This window comes from Vipera ursinii, assembly GCF_947247035.1.
Source record: "Vipera ursinii genome assembly, chromosome: 3".
Taxonomy (NCBI): domain Eukaryota; kingdom Metazoa; phylum Chordata; class Lepidosauria; order Squamata; family Viperidae; genus Vipera; species Vipera ursinii.
The window spans coordinates 152508023-152528302 of NC_139516.1; the positions used below are offsets into that span (position 1 = coordinate 152508023).

The 20280-nt window shown below is 34.9% G+C and overlaps 1 protein-coding gene across 3 annotated transcripts in view; it reads right to left on the reverse strand.

The window, feature by feature from the left end:
• ATP9B (ATPase phospholipid transporting 9B (putative)) overlaps positions 1 to 20280 on the reverse strand; it is a 151850-nt gene that overhangs the window by 121435 nt on the left and 10135 nt on the right. For all 3 annotated transcript variants that reach the window (XM_083359959.1, XM_083359961.1, XM_083359960.1), the window contains exons 2-5: positions 17852 to 18025; positions 7111 to 7261; positions 4251 to 4364; positions 1069 to 1177 (exon numbers count right to left, since the gene is read on the reverse strand). In XM_083359959.1, the coding sequence (XP_083216085.1) occupies positions 1069 to 1177; positions 4251 to 4364; positions 7111 to 7261; positions 17852 to 18025 (548 nt within the window). The remainder of the gene's footprint in view (positions 1 to 1068; positions 1178 to 4250; positions 4365 to 7110; positions 7262 to 17851; positions 18026 to 20280) is intronic.

Consider the following 20280-nt stretch of genomic DNA (forward strand, 5'->3'; position numbering starts at 1 on the left):
TCATCCTTAGGTCATCACTGTTTCACTACCCAACCCAAAATTTTAAGAAAACAAAATTCTTATTTACCTATTCAGATCAATCCTGTTCAGATGTATTTTTACAAATAAATTGGGATACTTGTTAAATAATTATGCTCTGTGTATTAAATGTAAGTGCAAAAAGAAAAATAAAAGCAATAAATGGGCATTAAAAACACAATAAACTAAATCTATCATAATATAAAACTTTCTATAATGGTGGTCTAGTTTCTCATTAAAAATGATTTGTGACCCAGGGCCTCTTTTGACATATTTTAAGTGCTGCTGCACACAACCAGGAACGCTATACATGTTGTAGCAGCAGGGAGGTGTAAAATTGTCCTATGTACCCTGGGTTTTATAGTGAAATGATGTTAGTACGAATGTTGCTGTAATATAGGAACATTTCTTAAAATAATTTTACAAGCTCTGCTTTTTTAGCAGCAACACACATTCATGTACCACCTCTGAGTGGCAATATTCTTCAGTATTCCCCACCGCACAAAAAATTTGGCAGCTGATTCTTACTAATAAATGGGTTGTCAAAACTCTAAACTTCCAGAACAGTTATGGAAGCTGCATCTAATGTGGGACAGATTTGAAGCAGTGTGATACAAATAAGCATTGTTATTCCATCAACAAAATGACAGTATTGGATTCAATTATGATGAACTCAATTTCTTAATACCCAACTAGTGACATTGCCCAGAGTATGCAATATTTATTTTAGTTATATAAGAAGTATAGTTTGTTGTTTTCCTTTCACAGTATCAACCATGCTTGAACAAGCTGTGATCTATTTTACTGAAGGGAATCCACTGGCAAACATGATCAATTTCTATCAGTTTGCTAACTGCTTCTTTTTGATTTCTGCCTGAGATTGATAATCCTTGGCTAGCAATCATTTGGTAGATGGCAGTATATACTGTAGATTATATGCTGTATGTGACATATGTAAATCAAAAATCATGCAAACCTGGTTTAACTGTAAATGATAGAGGCTACAAGGTAGACTGTTGCCCAGGATTCAGATAAAAAATGATTGCTAACCTCGTAGTGTAAGTTTGCTATATAATTGAGAATTCATTTCCTTGTCTCGCTTATAACGACGAAATTCATCAACTGCTTCTCGCAGAATGGTGACAGCCAAAACAAATCCCTGTTTAAAATACAACAAACATTTCCTTAAATGGAAAATATTTCCACTAAAAAACACAGAACATTTAACAATAAATTTGAAAACAGAATCTCTTTCCTTCAAAATAATTTACATCTATAACAATGGGATGACTCAAATACAACAGAAAGTCTTAATTTTCTGCTCTCTGATTAAGGCAGCCAAAGACATTGAATGAATGAGTTCTGCCATCTCCCCTATTTCCATGTTTGAGATAAACTAGCAAATATTATTTGTGTAGCTCCCACAATTTGATCCTGATTAATCAATCTAAAGAAAAAAAACACCATAAGATAATTGATTCATATTGAATAACAAAATACTGCCTGCATCAACTGAAGAAAGGAGACAAGGTATGTGCCTAAGGCTAAAATAAATAATGCCAAACAGTAGTTTTGATAAAATGTCTGAACCATCTCCTGATCTCCAATGAAAGTGAAACATATTAAAAACTGGCTAGTGTGTTTCCCTATAAGGAAAAACAAATATGGATGTGACTATTTCTTTTAAAGGATTTTTTTTGCTTCTAACTTTAAGATAGATAACCTAATGTTTGAAGTGGCTAACAGACATAATCTCTTATTCTGAGAAATCAATGGCATTTCCAAACAAATGTGTAACTTTTGTGTAGCATTTGTTTCTTCAGCCTGAAACAGCAGTGAATGCTAGAATAAAAGTAGCCATCTAAGAGCGAATGCAATTCTTGAAATGTTACCTGGATCCTAGTGATCTTACTTAATTTTAATTGTGAAGTTTAAACAGTTCTTCCTTTTCCTAGAAAGAAACTGGCTTCTTAAAACAATCCAGAGGGGGATTGTTGCCTTTTGAAAAAGTTGCTTTTGAGACATCTACATCTGGATGACTGAGAATCTCCACAAATAGAGCTGATAGTTTAGAATGCCTTTGTGGTTTTGGGACATGCTATTATACTTTTGGATCTACATTGTGAGCCACTGCCATAGTTAGGAATAAGCAAATGGTGTAGAAATACATTAAATATTTAACATGCATGCCCAACTTTTCTTGTTAGAAAAGAAACAATACTCAGGTCATATTTTGGGGTCTCCAGAATCAAATAATTTTAATTCTCATTCACATGTTTTTAATTTCAATTCACATGAAATTAACTTCAATCCCCAATCTCCTTCATCTAATAATATGAGCTGAAATACATGTATTAATATGATTAATAATAAGATGCATATTTTAATAATGTATTAAAAGCTTTATAGAAGCTTTGTAATGTAAATGTTTCTTGACAGCTTCCCTAACTTTTGTTATTTTTATCAAATGAATTTATATTGAAAGCTTCCCACTTTCAACTCGCCTGGTTGAAAGATAACTTGCTTGCTTAAATGTTATGCTGATGCAGGAAATAAGATCATTTGCAAGACCAGGCAAACAAGTATGATTTTTAAAAAATGAAATTAAGTTACAAAAATGTTTTGTCTTTAGGAAACGGTAATACTTTCAGAGTATAATTTTTTTAAGAGTTCAGTTTACTCCAAATTGATGTATACTTCAAAAGTAAAAGTATACATTTAATGTCCTTGTGGGGTTTTTTGGCAACAATATATGAGTAGTCCTCGATTTACTACAGTTACTTTAATGACCATTTGAAGTTACAACACTGAACAAAGTGACTTATGACCAATTTTCACACTTATGACCGCTGCAGCATCACCATGGTTACGTGATCAAAATTACGACGCTTGGCAACTGACTCATATTTATGACAGTTGCAGTGTTCCAGGGTCATGTGATCATCTTTTGTGACCTTCTGATAAGCAAAGTCCATGGGGAAGTCAGAAGCCATTTTATAACTATATTACTAACTTAACAATTCTAGTGATTCACTTAACAACTGTGCCAAGAAAGACCGCAAAATGGGGCAAAATTCATTTAAGAAACGTCTCACTTACCAACAGAAATCTGGGACTGAATTTTGGTTGAGGACTACCTATAATGGCTTGCCATGGACTTTTCCTTGAATCTTTTTCTGATTTCCTAATCTATTCTGTGGCCCTGATATTTTCTGGTAATCCTATATCCAAATACAGGCAGGGTTGCTTAGACTGAATATATAGGGCTTGGAGGTTAGTAATGACATACTGGCTAAAACTATTTTTTCATAATTGGGCCATGGCATTTTTGGCTATAGCAGATAACTCATCTTCATTATCAATGGAAAATAAATTGCACTGAATTAACCAAAGAATACCGTCTTTCTGCTGAGCTGAATTAATTGTCTATCAAAGGCTGGAGAACATCAAACTTTAAACCAAATCTGGCTTCATAATATGGTACTTTTAAGAATATTCAATAAAGAATTACTGTATCTGAGTGCAGTAACCACCTGTTTAAGAAAAAAAAATCAAGCCACAGCCAACATCTTGCCCACAGCCCTTTTGAGTGGTAATAAAAATTCCAATATTTGAACTGCCCATCCCTCAGCTTACTTAATCAACTTTGGGTAAGCTCAAAAGGCTATTTCCCCCCAAATACTTAATTTAATTAAAAAATGTAAATTCTTTTTTTGCATACACTTTATTTAAAAGACACTTTTAAAAACTGTCTTAATCCACATTAATTATGCTTAAAAGATTAAGACGCAAAAGCTGCCCCATCCCTCTTTCCCTCACAGAATCATGTGCTCCATTCCCCCAGCTCATTCAAATACCCCAATCTATATAAAGGTTATTGCCATGGTTACAATGAGTTGAATGTTAATTACAGTGTTAGCTTTAAGAGGAATGCTAGTGATTACATTCATCTAAATACAGTCAAATCAACAACCCAGGCAAACTAGTGTCCTTCAGATATTTTGGCCAACTCATTTATCCCCGCCCATATAGTCAAAATATTTGGAGGCCACATTAAGACACCAGGAATTCGAAAGAGAAAGGGAAGAAAAATTTAAGGCTGATGAGGGATACTTCTGATCTCTCAATCATTAACGGCCGAGGGCTTAATCTCCTGACCCTCTTTGACATGTGAAAACTAGCCTGCTCATTATCTAAAGAAACAAAATAGTTTTTACAGCTTTTGTATTTACCAGAGGAGCCCAATAGGTGTAGAGGTAGCCTATTTTCAGTGCCGGTACAAACTGTGAGCAGGAGACTACCAGAAAATAAAGGTTCAAGAAAAACTTGAATTGTTCGTATAAAACCTAGAGTGAAAGAAACAAGAAAACCATAAAATGGCACTAATCATAGCTGATTATGGTGATGCTTCATTTAGGACTTGAATACTTGAATACTTTCTTCTAACCTAAAAGAGACTAACAGAAGAATTCTACCTTCTATCTAAGAGAATTAATATTTATCATTTATATACCATTTTAACATTAAAAAGCTAGACATAGATTGCTTTGGTAGTTCTTATAAATAAACTTACAAAATTGATATACTGCCTTATAAATAGGGCTCAGAAAAATAGTGGTTTTCCTAACACAAGAACCTTTTAAGCATACAGCTTGTATGCTTTAAGCGTGTATCTAGTTATTATTCAAGAAATAAAAATCATATCCCAGTTTTCTCTAATGTTGTGTTATCTATTAGCACTAAAATAATGGATACAGGAAAGAAAAGTACATCTTTTTTCCCATACAGAGTACAATTATAAGAGAAAATAGTATGTGACACAAAATAATTCCTCTGAATTTATTGTACTATGAAATTTGCATTATATAACTTGTCACTCTGTTCGGCCATTATCCCCAACTACCTTTAGAAAAAAATGTTAATACTGTAATTGATTTTAAATACATTTCCATTTTTATTATGAAAATAAAGAGTGTTACCAAAAGACTGTAGGTGGGTGGAACACACTGCAATCAATGTAAGCTTCAGACAAACCAACATATTATGGAAATTTCAATACAAGGAAAGTCAAATTGGGTTACTAGTTATAACTAAACTACAAGGAGAAGCTAAGAACTATGCTGGAGCAATAGTGTGTTTATATTTACAATGAAACATAATTATTTTCTTCTAGAATGTTTAAATTCTCATATAAATTAATCTCAGCAGGGTAACAATATTTTCTTCCTCACCACTAATTAATTTAAAATCTCAGTTAGCATCAATTAATAGCTCAGTAATTGGTATTCATACTAAAGCCAGAATAGAATTCCAACTGTGCAATTACAAAATGCTTTAGAATTGCTCCATTTCCTAAGGAAAAGTTTTAAGAAAAAAATATTCGAAGGCTAATAATGCATCTGGGTATGCCAACAGGTGTTCACAAATCAAGGGAGATCTTTGTAGGCATTAGGATTCTGCCTAAACCACTGAAATACACATTGTGCATTTAACTATAGTAATCAATGACTAAATATATATTTAATGGCCTTTAAGTGTAAATAGACAAAATGCAGGTTTCATGCAAAGATGAAAATATTTGTCTGCATGAAAACAGCTGACATTAATACTCAAAAGAAAACAGATTATGAACTCTTTTTTCTCTTTTTAATAAGGATGGGGAGGAGTACTAGAAATATGCATGCGTGTGATGGTTAGTTGAATAGCACTGGTAAGCAGGGGTAGTGGAGAGAAAACCAATGCATAACAATTAGAAAATCTGCATTCTTATTGAAATTAAGATTTGAAAGTCGCAGCATTCGTGTCAACAAAAAAACAAAGCAATTTATTACTGCAGTAAAAAGCACAGTATATAATAGCCTGTTTATTTTATACTCATTGAAACACCTCTCCCTTAAGAGTTACTTTTCAGTCAAATATTAAATTAGAAAGTACAAGACTAACTACCAAAAGAATCAATGCTAAAGTCATAATAGAATTTAGTGAAATTAGTCAAAGAACAAAAAATGTCAAACTGTGCCCTTTTGTGATTTGCACAAATTGTATTACAACAAATTATTATTGTCAGTACTGAAAAGAATTCTGCATCTTGAAAACCGTAATAAGCAAAAACAAAATCTGAAGGGACAGGAATGTTATTTTAAACTGGATTTACTTAATAAGGGGTTTTGTTATACGCCTATAGTACACATAATAGGCAGTACAATATATGCTTTTCATATATAAAAGGAATTACTATATTTATGGGTTTTCTTGTAATCTGTACCACTAGCCATACTGGAAAATGAGGTTTATAACCATTTATTCTGCATTTAAAAGAGGGTTACTTTACTCATGGACACAAAGGGGAAAAAAGGTCTCTCATAACCCACAACTGAAATGTTACTCTGACATACAGTTTTACACAATTGTAAAAAGGACAAATAATCTCTTAAGAAACTCTTAAATAAGAGTACATGAATGGTTTTTACAACTGTTTTAGAAAATAAATTTGGTCAATTTGGTTTTTGAACATTGGTTATATCTTCACTAATGTATAAAATGTAGCATATACATTTCACTCATTATACAGATTTAAATACACATTTTAAAAAAAAAGATTAAACTTTATTTTTCTACTTCTTAAGCCATGCATCTGAAATGTTTATATAGTTTTAGCTGAAATTGTTATTAAGAGGAATTATTTATACATACTGCTGACACAAAATATTAATTACCAAATATATAGGCAAGACCTAGTTAAAAATTATCACATATTTAGAACACCAATAATATTTATTGTAACTGTTTTTAGTGCTATATAATCAGTCACTGACTTTAAAAGATGTTACATTTGCTGTAATCAGCGCAATATTTCATTTGTTACATAAAAGTTACTTCTTTTGAAAACAGATTTTCAGTTTTGGAAGACTGAACATAGAAATCAGCTCTTAATCCCACTTTGTTCTGTTAACTCTTTTGTACAAAAAAATTCCTCTGTGTGAAACTTACAAGAAACTAGATGTTCATAAATATCATGAGATAATACTGTAAAATACAATATGCATATACATATAACATGTATAAATTAAGTGTATCTTTAGGTTGCCTTACCCCAGGTATAAATGTAAAGAAATTGTATTTTTGGTTATTTATAGCATTTCTTGGATACTTTTCTTCACATTTTTCAGGACATCCAAGCCATACTGTGCGCGCCTTAAGTTCTTTTTTCCTCCGGCAAATGTTTATAAGCCAATCACAGCAACTGCAAAAAGAGAGAGGAGAGGGAGAAGGAGAGCCATTATCTTTAATTTTCAACAAGAAATCTTACAACTCCTTAAACATAACTTGAGTTTTCTTGTGTGGACTGGAATCATTCAATCGCACACAGTGGAGAACTTACTCTGTTAAAATTAACTAAATGATCCTTAAAATGTTATTGTAATCCAAATGAAAAATTGTTCATTTCTTGGAATTGGAGCAAGTCAGTATGATATGAGGAAACTGCTGGATTACTAGCAGAGACACACAAATCCAAGTTCATCCTTAGGCATACTCAATGACTTTAGCTAATCATTTTCTGTCAGCTGCTCAACAGCTGAAAAGATTCTAACCTTGGTTCTCAGAATATCCATCAAACGATCTGGGCACAGCTACAAGGGATTTCTGATATTTCTACCTACCTTACACATTATAACTACTCCAAAAAAGTTTATCATTTTCTAGGTCCCAGTGTTTCAGAGCATGAAACAATGCAAACAGAAGTGAAATGTTCTTGTATATGTAACACCATTTATAACCAGGCGGTTAGTTATAATACTAGGACAAAGTAGTACTGTATTAAGATTAATAATAATCTTGGTTGAAATCTAACAGCAATTTAACATGCTTCCAAAATTATACGGAAGGAATATTCTTGGTTATTTGAGAACTTTAGTCAGCTCCTCAATGGAAGGAGTCAATTCCTCAATGGAAGCCTGCAAAAAGACACAGCTGCTTCAAAGAACCACTGCACTTACATCTTAACATTGCTGGAATAATTTTCAAACATGCAGCATTGTATAATATAATGCTATCCTACCTTACGGCTTCTATTGCTTTAGCCATGTTCTTCCTGGCTTGTAGAATTTGAATGATAATTTTTTTCTCATGTGCATTAATTCTCAATTTTATAAATTTAATTCACAGTTAAATTTATAAATTGTAAATTTAATTATAAAATTAAAATGCAAGGCTATAACTAGGCAGAATTAAGACAATGATAAATGATTACATTACATTTGTGCATAAGGATATAACCCAATGTAATTTGTCTAGTTTGGTTTGAACCTGGGGCTAGATAACAGATAATTTTGAAATCAAGTTTTAACAGCTAATGTTAATTTTATAGAGATTTTCAGCTAAATGTTATTAAAGTAAACAAGATAATTTATTTATTTTATTTATTTATTTATTAGATTTATATACCGCCCTTCTCCCGAAGGACTCAGGGCGGTGTACAGGGTAATTAAAATACAGCATACAAAAGTTAAAATAGATTAAATTAAATTTAGCCCCAAACAAATAAATTAAAATTATAAAATTTAAGACCCCAATCCCTCAGTCCAGGCCGGCAAGCTCAAATAACCAGATTTTCAGGTCACGGCGAAAAGAGCGAAGGTCGGGAGCCATCCGGAGCTCCACAGGCAGCTGATTCCAGAAGGCAGGCGCACCCACAGAGAATGCTCTCCCCCTGGGGGCTGCCAGCCGGCACTCCCTGACCGACGGCACCCTGAGGAGACCCACTCTGTGGGAGCGCACGGGGCGATGGGAAGTAGATGCTGGCAGCAGGTGCTCCCGTAAATAATCCGGACCCATGCCATTTAGGGCTTTATAGGTCATCACCAGCACCTTGAATCTCACCCGGAAGACAACTGGAAGCCAATGCAGCTTGCAGAGAAGAGGCATTACATGGGAGTATTGGGAGACCCCCATCACAACTTGCGCGGCCGCATTCTGCACCAGCTGAAGCCTCCGAGTGGTCCTCAAGGGCAGCCCCATGTAGAAAGCATTGCAGTAGTCTATTCGAGAGGTCACAAGCACATGAGTGAGTGTACGTAGGGCATCTCGGTCCAGATAGGGCCGCAACTGGTGCACCAGGCGAACCTGGGCAAAAGCCCCCCTGGCCACAGCTCCTATGTGATCTTCCAAACTTAGCTGTGAGTCAAGGAGGATGCCCAAGTTGCGAGCCCTATCTACGGGGGGGTAACACCTCACCCCCCATAGTTAAAGATGGAAGAGGCTGGATTGCCTGAGATGCTGGTACATACAACCACTCGGTCTTGTTGGGATTAAGTCAAAGCCTGTTCCTCCCCATCCAGACCCGAACTACCTCCAGGCAACAGAACATCACGTCGAGGGCATCACTGGGTTGGTTTGGGGTGGAGATGAAAACCCTACCCCCAAACCCCCCTCTCCCCCCTCTCTCTCTCTCCCTTAGCAGGGAAGCAATGGCAAACCACTTCCGAAAAAACCCTTCTCAAGAAAACTGCAGGAACTAGTCCATGCAGTTGCCAGGAATCAAAAAGCTAAGAGGATGATGTTGCAACCCTTCCGCTTTACCCTTTTCTCCCTCCCTTACAAACATAGGCAGCAAGTAACACAATCAGCTTAACAAACACATTACAAATACTTGAACAAAGTTTGGCACAGCTCAGCGGTTGTGATGTTTCTGAGAAAAGCTGATTGGCACTTAAAGATAAGCACACTTTAAGCCTTCAGATGCACTGAGGTCTCACTGATGCAAATAATTATAGATTTTGACCATTCAGTGCTGAAGTATTTATTACAAGCAAATGGGTTTCAATACTCTAAAAACCTACACCATTAGTTCATCTCCATGCAGAAACAAAATAAGTCCTTTCATTTTCTATGGAAATGTTGTTGTCTCCTTTTGGTCATGTTTCTCTGACCACCAAATTAATGAAGGCTTTTCTAAATAAGCAACAGGATTTGGTTATATTCAGAGATAATATATTGTTTTTGGAATCTAAGGATTAAAAACAACTCTAGGAATAAAATATTCAGCTTGCTAATAAAAGGTACTAGTGATAGTTATTTCTCATAAATTTAAAGTAATGTAAAAATTGGAACTGCGGGTGAAGGAGAGTGCAAAACTTGGGTTGAAACTAAACATTAAGAAAACCAAGATCATGGCATCTGGCCCTAGCTGGACCATAAGAAAGGCTGAGCGCCAAAGAATTGAAGCCTTTGAACTATGGTTCTGGAGAAGACTCCTGCGAGTTCCTTGGACTGCAAGGCGATCAAACCGGTCAGTCCTAGAGGAGATCAACCCTGACTGCTCTTTAGAAGGCCAGATCCTGAAGCTAAAACGCAAATACTTTGGCCACCTAATGAGAAGGAAGGACTCATTGGAGAAGAGCCTAATGCTGGGAAAGATTGAGGGCAATAGAAGAAGGGGACGACAGAGAATGAGGTGGCTGGATGGAGTCATTGAAGCAGTAGGCGTGAGCTTAGATGGACTCCAGAAGATGGTAGAGGACAGGAAGGCCTGGAGGAACATTGTCCATAGGGTCGCGATGGGTCGGACACGACTTCGCAACTAACAACAACAACAACAAAAAATTGGAACACGAGGTATAAAATGTTTATGGTTGCCTATCTACCTTTACTTACTATCCAGCTTTTAAAACAAATATTTATTATGAAGCTTGTGACAAAGCCAGCAAAAAAAGACCATTTGAGTCAACTTAGTACAGAAAACTGTGGATAACATCCAATGATATCTCTCTTATGAAGAAACACAAAAGATTCTTCCCTCCCTCCAAAACTCCATGACTCCCAACCTTCTGGCCAAGATTCAGAGTGTGATTCAAAGTGTGAGAGCAGCAGCATAAAGATACAAGAGTTTCCCTAGTTCAATCTATTTCCCCCTATTAATTTATCTATTTATGTACAGTATGCTCAAAGACCAGGACCATTATAAGAAACAAACACAGCATAAAAAACAAAAAAATGTTAACAGCTTATACAGCAATATCTCTTGGGTGTTTTGGTTAAGGGCAAGTATAGTATCTTTTCTTAGCAGTTTAATATTTGCACAATCTGTATGTATTACCTCAAAGCCAAAATGCGGCCTAAGCAGTGCGCACAAACCAGAACTTCATTAATTGTATTTTATTTTATTAAAATAAACTGTACAAAATAATATCTCAAGGAACATTTTAATTTAAAGAGTTCGTTTTAGTTTACTATTAGGCAAGTTCACAGTTGTCTCATGTACAGAAGCATATACAGGGTATACCTAAAGTCAGGCCCAATAGATAATTCATTATATAAATTAAATTAACTGTTCAAATTGGTTGCCCCTTTCTTAATACTCCTTATTTGTTTTATGCACAATCTTTGAACATTTCTAAGTATAGTAACATGAAAAATAGCTATTAGTAAAACATACTGTGGTTGATCTATGCGGCCCAACTTTTGGTATGCTCTGTATATTCCAGTATGGTCTATGATCCATAACGGAGTGTTCCTCTGAGAAACAAAATAGGCTTGCTAAAATCTATGAATAACTTTTTAGAGTGATAAATACAAGAAGGAAGACTAAGTTCCCCAATTTGGTTTTGGAAGACTGCATTTAAAAAGATCAGCAGTTATTAAATAAATCTGATACTAAACCCCCATGTTTCTACAGAACAAATATGTTACACTTTAATGAAAGTGTATAGGCCATCTTAAGAGTACAAATTAATCCAAGTATTTGGTATCCCCTTCATTTCAAATGGAAATGCCATTCAGTAGCATCATTTTAATAGGGATAAAGTGTTTTTATAAGAAATGGAATGTAAATCTCTTGACAAAAAAAAATCAATCCAGCCCAAAGAACTCTAGAGTATTGATCTACATGCATTATAATTTCTCCAGCTAGAAGAGAATGCCCAAATTAAAATGAAAAGAAATAATTACAGCTAAACACTCATTATTTTCACAGGCTTTAAGAGTTATAAACATAGGTTGCAAATAATGCGTTTTTCTGAAAATTAAATGCTTTACAGATCACTGAAATCAACATGTTTATACAACCAAGTTTGAGTAAGGTGAGATTTCATATAAAAAGAATTATAGTTATCACACTTAAAAAAATTGCTGTTAAAATACTGATTCCAGAGAATAGTTTCATACATGCTTTTAATATGGTGCAGTCAATGAAAAATGTATGATCAATAAATACTGCACAATTCACAAATGAACCAAACTTCTGTCCTGTGACTAAATAGAACCATTTTCTTTTTTTTTTACAACTTATCCAACCTCAAGAAAAAGAATTCATTTAAATCATATATGGAGAAGACTCACTAACAAAAGCTTATTTTCTGAAGTAGAAAAGAATAAAATACATAAAAACCCAATAGACAAAAATGATCTAGCCAATGCTAAACATCCACGTTCATTTTTTCATAAACTATAATTAGTAGCTGTATGGATTAAAACATTTCAACTGAACCCAGCAATCATATGGAACATATACTTGTTCAGGAACTGCTTGCAATTACACCACCACTGAACAGAGTATACTTATGAAGGATCTCCATAGTTGCGGTTGTCACAGGGTTTTTGTGATCACGTGATTGTAATTCAGGCACTTGGTGATCAGCTCACAATTATGACACTGCAGCACCTTATGGTCAAGTGCATCATTTGCGACCTTCACCACCAGCTTCCAGCAAAGTCAATTGGAAAGCTGGTAGAAGGTTGCAAATGGTGATCAAGTGACCGAAGGATGCTGTGATCAGGTGGCTTGACCTAAAAAAAGCAACTGGAACTGCTGGAACTGCCATTGTAAATTGGCATGGTGATAGGACATGTGCCTCATGACTGCATGGCTTAGCAACAGAACCCTAGTTCCAATTACTATTGCTAAGTGAGGACTATCTATAGATCAAAGTTGAAATGCTAAATCTATGTGTACTAGACTGGTGCCATGGGTATAATACTTTACCCAACAATTGCAAATCAGATCTTATAAGACACACAGAAAAACTATCTTCGGATTCTATGAAATGTTGCAAGGGAAAAAAACTAAAAAAATAATGGCTTTTTTTCTCATGTCAAATTTTAAATTGCAAGTACTGACTTTAAGAAGAAAAACTAGGTGCCCGACATGTATATCAGTTCAGCAAAGGGAATATAGCATCCAACTTTTTTATCAACCTGCAGAAGCTGGGTTCACTGCAGTCCATTTATCAATGACATATAGTTGTTAAATAATATTAACCTACTTGTTTTAACACTGGAATCCATTTCCTATAAGAAGCAAAAGAGTTGTGCATCATACTTGACATTTAAGAGAAAAGGAATATAAGGAAGCAAAAGAACATTTTTTGTAGAAGATGGCTAGAATTAATCCCAATTTGCTCCTAATCTTTATTTTAGGTTTACTGTCTGCTATGTTCGAGTTTAGGAGTTGAAAAATTGTGGGCATTGCTGAAGCATCCAAGATCCTTTCTCACTACCATGATGGTGCTGGTTGCAGAAAATTAACATCTGAAGGATCACAATTATCTCAAATTTTCTAATTATTACATTATGTAAAAAGGCTATTGACGTATTTTGTTTCCATATATATTTCCTTACAGACATGGAACCAAAATAGGTCAACAGCCTTTTTACTTAATAGCTCTTTGTGTTTATACGAACCCTGAGGAAAAGAAAAAAGGAAAGTAGTGTACAGTTTTGCATGTAGAAATCAAAAGTACATGAACAATTTAACAGTTCTAATGTGTGATCAAAAAACAGATACCCAAATCTTTAGCAAACTGTTACTATAGTTCTTTACTGCAAAAGGTGCATTTAATATAAACTTAAAATAAGAGTGCTCCTGACAATGCAAGACTAATTTACTCAAGAGACTCTGCTGAAGTCAAGCATGAGAGTACAACACAAGAGCTTTATAAATGACAGGAGAGTACCAGGAGATAATTTAAACTTGTATTCACTCTAGAGTCATCAGTTACATGTACTTTTTAACCTTTAAAGCTGAAATGTTAACTTATCATCAGTTAATGAATTTACGTTTCCCCTTTCACCAACATCAATCAATTCAAGATATTACCCACTGTTAGTGAATTAGTGTTAAGGCTCTTGGGAACATCAGTGAAAGGGTACTGCCATCTTTCTTTTCAGGTCATAAAAATAAGTTAGGAATAAAATCATCAAATAAGATTTTTGCCTAGTGTAATCTTTAAACAAATGAAAATTGATAGTTAATATATGCTTAAAAAAGAAAAGCTAAAAATAAACAACAGTGGGAATTAGTTACTTTACTATAAAGTGTGTATTTAAAAGATGACTGATGTGAATTAAATTACCAAAATACTATTACCAAAGAAAACAATGTAATTTTTTCTTCTCAAACCTCAGTCTGAAGTCCTGAGCAATACTTTTATCCTTTGTAAGTCTCAAATTTAGAAATCTAAACTTATGCTTCTATTCTTAAATAAGAAATCTAAAGGATACCTTAAATAAAATATAAGCAATTATTTGAAAGACAACATGAAATTTATTTTTAATATAGAAACAACCTTTCTCCATCTTACTACATTTTTTAAATCTAGGACCTTAAACCTACCCCAATGGTGGGATTTTATAGTTTATGATTTATATAAGATATAACCATTCTGATGCAGTTCCTGGTCTACACCCTAGACCAGGGGTGTCAAACTCAATTTTATTGAGGGCCGCATCAGCATTGCGGTTGCCCTCAGGGGGCCGGGTGGGTGTGGCCAGGGTGGGCGTGGCCTACTGGGTGGGTGTGGCTAGAGTGCGTATGGCCTACTGGGTGGGCGTGGCCAGCTCTACATTGTTGGCATCAAGGGTGCCTATGGGGGCCTGGGCAGGAGTGGGGCAGCTCTAAGGGTCTCTGGCAGAAGGAGGGTCTCTGGGCCAGGGCCAAGGCAGTGGAGGCCATTCCCTCACTGTTTCCAGGATGGCTTCGTGGGCCGCATGAAACCACTTCGCGGGCCGGATCTGGCCCCCGGGCCTTGTGTTTGACATGTCTGCCCTAGACCAGTAACTGTCGGTTGACAAAATCACCATCTCTCAATTGCAAAAGGCAACTTTACTTGAAAACAGCTTATATCTTGCAACCTTAGCATGATCAAACCACACACATCTATCTATATATGCTAGATCCTTGGGAAGAACTCCTTAGGTAGATATAAATGCCACTTCCAATCTAAACATCTGACTGTGCAGCCAACCACAATAATCCTAATTCTCAAATACCTTAAGCATTTTTTGAGCAGCAAACTATTTTGACATTGCAGCAACACGTAAAGATTAAAAATGTAGCCTTCACAATAAGGATCAGATTCTTTATCTGGCTCAAAAGGCATACTGGTTCATAAGCTTGTATACAGGTAGTTCTCGACTTACAACCACAATTGAGCCCAAAATTTCAGTTGTCAAGTGAGGCATTTGTTAAATGAGTTTTGCCCCATTTTACGACTTTTCTCACCACAGTTGTTAAGTGAATCACACTGCAGTTGATAAGTTAGTAACCCGGTTGTTAGGTAAATCTGGCTTCCCCATTGTCTTTGCTTGTCAGAAGGTCGCAAAAGGTGATCACATGACCTTGGGACACAGTCATAAATATGAACCAGTTGCCAAGCATCTGAATTTTGATCACATGATCATGGGGATGTTGCAAGAGTCATAATTATGAAAAACGGTCATAAGTCACATTTTTCAGGGCCGTTGAAACTTTGAACAATCACTGCATTCATTTCATTACAGCTAATAGCCCAGAATGATAATGCCTGCTAGCACCATTTGGAATGCAAGGAGTTAGAATAAATTAAAAGAAGGATCATGCTCAGGGCGCAATAACGGACTCTACCATGATGTTAGATGTTGATGTCTTTCACAGTAGATTTCTGGAATGCAGAACACGGACAAAAATGTGATTCTTCATAGTCCAAACAATTTGGTATTTTGGATTAGGGCTGTGAAAAGTATTTAAAAGAATCACTTAACTCAGGGGTCTTCAAACTCAGGCACGTTGGCTGAGGAATTCTGGGAGTTGAAGTCCACAAGTCATAAAAGGGCCAAGTTTGAACACCCCTGACTTATCAGCAGAGTATAGTGGAGGCATGCAAGGACTGCTGGCTGTAGTTTCTGAATCAGTCGTGCAAGCCTTGTAAATAAAATGTTGCTTTTATTGTTTGAAAAGGAGTTATTTGGAAAAAGAGATGCGTATCTCACCTCTTTCAAAGACAATTTTATTTGGGATCCCCTCACCCAGAGAAACAGTTCTTGAGACAAGAAAAGAATTCTCAGCAGAATCTCTCACCCTCATGAAAATCTATGGCTGCAAAATTAGGAATGGAGACTTTTACAGTCTTCTCCAAGGAAGAAAAGCCGATTACAATATATTTCATGGTGGGAGCCTAAGTAATTTGGATTTAACTTGCTGCTAAGATACCTTTTTGTTCATAGCCTTGTTTTGATAAAATAAAGGTAAAGGTAAAGAAATACCTGTGGATTTTACTCTGCTAATCGCTGGCAACTATAGGGGGTGATGCTCATCTCCATTTCAAGGCCATTGAGCCAGCACTGTCTGAAGACATTTCCGCCATCATGTGGCCAGCATGATGTCACAGAGCACTGTTACCTTCCACCAAAGTGGTACCTATTGATCTACTTGTATATGCATGCTTTTGAACTGATAGGTTGGTGGAGGACAGCAGCTCATCCCGTCACATGGCACTCAGGTCTTGAACTTGGGCTGCCGGCTTTCCAGCTGACACAGCCCAGCGTCTTAACTGCTGAGCCACCGCACCGCTCTTCTGCTAAAATAGGCAATGTATATAATTATTAAGCTAGGTTTCTATCCTAGGAGCTCTACTACAGTTTTATTATTTAGTGTGTTTCTCTACGTGAATACTGTATCTAGTTAATACTGTGCAACTGTTAACACCTAAATGGAAATTTAACACTTTCCACTTAATTGTCTACTTTTCAAGTTTAATATTAGGTACTGATCATAGTTTCCACTAGTGCATAGTTTTCTAAAGAGGCTTAGAATTTAGTTCCTTACTGAGTTCAGTTTGAGAAATATTATTTTGAAATTCTGGCAAGTACAAGATGAGGATTCTTGTTTATTCAGCTTTTTAAAGTAACACTATAAAATTTATAACAAGTTGCATTGTAAGCATTGTTTTTATTATTTTACTCATGCAAAGTTGATGGTAGGAAGAATCTCAACTAAAAAAAAATACATACAAAATAAACTTGAAGTGAAATGGACCTTCTATAAAGTGTCACTTTGGATTAACATAAGAATTTAACCACTACCACCTCAACTTCTATGAAGCTATCTACTATGATTATTAATTAAGATGGCGATGTGAGAACCTGGGCCTTGCACTAGTGCCACTAGTGCAGGAGTAGGCAACCTTGGCTCTTTTATGACTTGTGGACTTCAACTCCCAGAATTCCTGGCTCAGGAATTCTGGGAGTTGAAGTCCACGAGTCATAAAAGAGCCAAGGTTGCCTACCCCTGCACTAGTGCGTCTAAGAAAAACCTCCAGTTTATACTTCTGGCCATGTTATGTTAAAAGAAGTCACTAAAGGCTGTTTTAGTAACAAGAAAACTAAGGGACTTGCCCTAACTTTTAGAAGATAATATCCTTATTGCAATAAATTGGGATTTACCTCCCAAGACCTTACTCCTTCAAAATGTAGTGATTTTCCCCTGAAGCTAGTGAATGCCAATTCTTGTCTTGAAGGTAATGGAAATTCTAGAAATCAGGAGATCTTGCATTTAAACAAAACTACATAATTATCCACAAACCTGGTGCAAAGAAATTTCCAACCACCACAGATGAACCATTCTACACCTCTTTTTCTTTGAGAAATCCTGGCTCTTGGTAATGTATGGTAATCACTTTCATCATTTTCAAAGCCTTCTTCGGACATCATTAGAGGCATTTCATCCAAGTGAGAGGGCTCATCTTCTATTGGGTATCTATTAATATTAAAACAAATAAAATAATTAAGATGGAATACCAATCCAATATTGTCATGCTGAAAAGGAGTTCAAGGAAAGCAACCTCATTATTTTTCCAAAAATACAGAAGATTGATAGGCACTCCTGAAAACACCTGATATGTGTTTTATGAACTGAGTGGGATTGTATAAAGATTCAGTGACAAATATAGATTAGGGTAATTTTTGTATCTGTTCAATCTGAATCTTTGCTGCAATAACCAGAGCCTTATTTTCAACAGTAAAAAACAGTGATATGTATTAATTATCATTACATACCCCCGACTCATGACACTTGAAAAAGAGTGTTTATTAGTTTTAAAATTTATAATAAATGGCATTTGATTATACCAAAATGATAACATATACATATTGTAGTAACTTCTTCTATCCAATAATATCGCTCCACTTATGTAAGGGTTTTAAGAATTGGAGTTTTGTTTAATAAGAAATTAAGGGCGAATGAATGAATGGAGTCTATTTTCACTATAGAATAGATTTGTAACAGATTCATCTATTGTAATATTGGTATTTTTAAGAAGGAAATCTGACAAGATGAGGACAGTATCATCTAGAAGACATGAGTTTTGACAAATCTGAAACTAAATATATTAAATATCATTTATTCAAAAATTCAAAAAGAAACCCTTATCTTCTAGGAAATGTATGTAATATGTCCCTATATTCAGTTATATAACAACATATAGAAAAGAAAATATTGTTCTACCATAAAGCAAACAAAATCCAGGAAAGATTCCCTAGAAAATTGCCTAGAAGTTAGCTTATCATCTGTTCTAGGTTAATTAGTGGAAAGTATTATTAAAGACAATATTATTCAAGCACCTAGAAGTCTTGAATAAAAAGAGGTAAGACAAATTCTTGAAAGAAAGGACCATCATGTAGCAATTAATCATGGTAATATATAGTAGCAATTAATCATGGTAATATATAGTAGCAATTAATCATGGTAATATATATTATTATTAACAGTAAAAGTAGTATGTCTGTTGATAATGTTTCTGGGACTCTATTGTGCTATTGTAGTCTTTGGACCTCTATGGGAGTTCCCCAAGACCCTCTCGGGGGTCCACCAATTATTTGCCAGATACTAACTATATTTGCAAAAATTTAAAACAATATCACTCTTAATTTTTGTTTGTTACAAAATAGTTTTTTCATCAAAATATGTATGTTAATATCAAATGGATTTAGTACTGTTATTTTTACATGAATGCATTCATTTTAATATAGTAAATATAAATATAACCCATACAAATGGCAGCTGTTTTGGGATCTTCCATAATTATTTGAGAAGGGGTTCTGAGAGCAAAAGGTTTAAGAAACACTGTTCTAGAGGACTTTGTTGATCTTTGTGGGAATAGAATTCTGGCATAGATGGCATTCTTTGATCTGACCCAATGTGACTATTTTCATATTAAAAGTAAGGAGAGAGAAAAATCTTTGTCTATCCTCCTTTCATTATATCTCTGCCCAAATTTGGAAATTGTAAAACATGTACTCATTAGACTGAATCCAATATTGTTATTCCATTAGTACAGAGCTTCTGGAACCTCTATTTGAATTCTGGCAAAAATTCTGACAATCTCATTTACAGGACAAGTGATAACCAGCAGCTTGTTTCTCTCTGGTTGCCAAAAATGAGTAATATTCTTTTTAAATTTTTCTGTTAACAAGTACTCTACTCTAGTACTTGCTAAAAAGATATATTCTATTTCATATTAAAGTTCATACGTATCTTACAGTTTTCAGAAGTTACAAAATGAAAATAATTCACCTTAAAAAAAAACTCTCATTTTTCAAAAACATTTTAAAAACCAAGAGTGCTATTTTAATAATGTAGGTAAACAGCTTCTGAGATAACAAACAAGTATCATGTTTAGTAACTTGACTTCAAAATGCAGCCTTTCAACTGGCAGGCAATTTATTCTTTTCCAAAAGCAATTTTCCTTTTGTGTTAAAAAAAATTTAGAACAGTATTTAAAAACAATGCAATGATGAATAATGGATTTTTCACAGCAAAATACCCTCAATTTCTTTGCAATCTAGTGTCCTATACACTAGATAATTGGTTGAGAAGCTTTTTTATGAGTGACAATTATGTGTAACATTAAAAACTTAGTTATAAAATAAAAAAAGCTCTAAAAGTAACAAGAAAAATAGATAAGAATGAAAAACTCACAGTGCTTATATGAAATCAGACATATCTTGCAAAAA